Genomic DNA, 2,135 nt, shown 5'->3' with positions numbered 1-2,135 from the left:
CCTCCCTCCCTCCCTCCCCCTATCTTCTTCATGGATCTGGGATTATACACAGAAACTCCTCCCTGCCACTTTTGTATCCCTGGGCTACATCTAAGACTATAAAAACCCAATGGGTGGAGACAAGATGCCAAGATGGTTTCTGCTTTCCTGGGGTATTAATTTGTCATCATCTCAGATTGCCTGCTCTCTGATGAAAGTACACCGTGAAGTTCGATTCCTGTCTCTGCTCAGTGGTGCCAGCAGCACGGGCTCCCTTATTCTGGTTTTACATCCCCAACCTTTTACTTATTCTTACTATCATAAGGATGGAGGACAGTCTTTGTCTCAGCTCTGAGCTGCCCACCTCTGGGTCACGGTGATAGTTGTTTCCTTATTTTCTACAGAAAAGAGAAAGTATTTCCTTCATTTCCTGAGTTTTCTGGACAGTTAACAAGTCAGAGACTTTCAGAAAGTTTCCATGAGGCAGAGATAGATCCCTTAATAGGTCTCCTGGCACCCATTTCTCCTTTGTCTTTAAAAGTCAGGAAGCCAGTATAGGTAGAATTTTGTGATTTTGCGTTGACAATGTTAGAATGTCACCCACGTGGCTTTCCTAATTTCACAGACTGAAGACAGCCAGCCTCTGCCTGTCCCCTGCACCCTCACTACACTCTGCACACTCCCCAGGGCAAGCATTCATATCCTGTGGACCTAGTAAAAGGTAACTTGATCCCAAAATGCACTTCGTGTAGAGCACAGGCCTTGTCCTTTGACTTGCAAACCCATTTTAGTCTCCACTTCCATCATTTGTTTTTCATTGTTTCTGATAAGTTTCTGTAAACAAGGTGATGTCACCCTCTGGTCCACTAAAAGCAAGCCTCTTGATTTTGAAAGAGTTGCCTTCAAGTAAAAAAGCAGACAGGTGGGAGCCTGCTGTTGGTAGGACATTGTCCTTATGAAGGTTACCCCAGGATGCTTAATTACCCCAGGGTAGCTTGAAAGGCCATTTGAACTACCCTGTCATATCCAGACACTCATGTGTCAGGAGCCTGGGCAAGGTCCAGAATCAGGGATCCGCACAGATGAGGGTCTAGCTTTGGACTTCTAGTTTCCTGTGAGAGTGTTCCAGGCTCTTGTGTGGACAGCATCCTGTTGTCCCTTGACAGCGAGCTTCTTTGAACACATGCTCTCCCACTCCATCACCCCCCACCTGTGAGCTCTTTGCTCCTTTGCACTGTGCTGGTTCTGATATCTGACTGTTGCCCATGGCTGTGACTCCCCTCAGATTTCTGACTCTGTGTCTGGTTCTTGAATTTGGATTCATAAACACGGCCAATACATTGGTTAATGATTGATGACCAGGAGGGCAGGGTTCCCAAATCTCCTGAAGAAAAATACAGAGACCGTTTACTCTTCTGTTTGTCCCTGCCATGGGGTTGTTTCCAGGTCACCAACTGTTCCTGTCACTGGAGTCTGTGTGAACAATTGGTAGCTGTGTAACCAACTGGCAGAGTGTCCTTTCTTCAAGGATACGTGCTAGATTAAGGTTTCAAATTGGGGTCGCGTCTTTTTCTCCTTAAGCCTCCCAGAATGACAGATTCCCACAGTCTGAGTATGAAAACCTAGCTCTGCCAAGCAAAGGAAGAACATCCTTGTCCTTTAACTATCTGGCCAGTCTCCAGGGAAAGTGCCAGTTTCCGGAGCATCCAGCAGGTGGCGATGGCGGCAGTTGCTAAGAGGGTTTGGAGCAGCAGAACAGATTTTGCTTTTAGGGTGCACAGGACAAAATCTTGGGGCAGAGGCTGCTGAGGATCTTAATCCCTCCTCTCTAGGAGAGGGAGTGGTTCTCTTGCCTTCTGGGTCGGGATCTGTAGGCCTGGTTAGACAAGGGGAGAAGGGGAGTGCCGACCTGGGATTGGTGCAGAGTAGGGCGGGACCGCTGCTTTTCCTTCCTCCGTCTCCCTGGGAGTCTGCTTAAAGTCACAGATTGTCCAAAGACCCAAGTCTACCTTACTGAAGACAGTTTGAGAAGGCTACCACCAGCACCATGCCTATGCTCCTGGGATACTGGAATATCCGCGGTGTAAGAGAGAGGATTGGGATGTTAAGCAGGAAGTTCATAACAGCGAGGTCTTTCTAGCAGAGCAGTCCTCCTC

The 2,135-nt window shown here is 48.0% G+C and overlaps 1 protein-coding gene and 1 long non-coding RNA gene across 4 annotated transcripts in view; both read left to right on the top strand.

Annotated features, from left to right (window-relative positions):
• Positions 1-759, top strand: part of LOC126487885 (uncharacterized) — a 22,808-nt gene extending 22,049 nt beyond the window's left edge. For both annotated transcript variants that reach the window (XR_007588523.1, XR_007588522.1), the window contains exon 4: positions 605-759. This is a non-coding gene — a long non-coding RNA (uncharacterized lncRNA). The remainder of the gene's footprint in view (positions 1-604) is intronic.
• A 995-nt stretch (positions 760-1,754) lies between these two features.
• LOC126487880 (glutathione S-transferase Mu 1) overlaps positions 1,755-2,135 on the top strand; it is a 17,793-nt gene continuing 17,412 nt past the window's right edge. The window contains exon 1 of one of the 2 annotated variants that reach the window (XM_050120923.1): positions 1,755-2,062. In XM_050120923.1, coding sequence (XP_049976880.1) covers positions 2,027-2,062 — 36 coding nt within the window. In that variant the 5' untranslated portion in view covers positions 1,755-2,026. The remainder of the gene's footprint in view (positions 2,063-2,135) is intronic. The other variant, XM_050120921.1, reaches the window with a different exon arrangement.

The sequence above is a fragment of the Alexandromys fortis genome, unplaced genomic scaffold (genome assembly GCF_014885135.2).
Source record: "Alexandromys fortis isolate MF-2015 unplaced genomic scaffold, M_Fortis_MF-2015_v1.1 scaffold_176, whole genome shotgun sequence".
Classification (NCBI taxonomy): Eukaryota; Metazoa; Chordata; class Mammalia; order Rodentia; family Cricetidae; genus Alexandromys; species Alexandromys fortis.
This window is presented reverse-complemented; position numbering and strand designations above follow the sequence as displayed.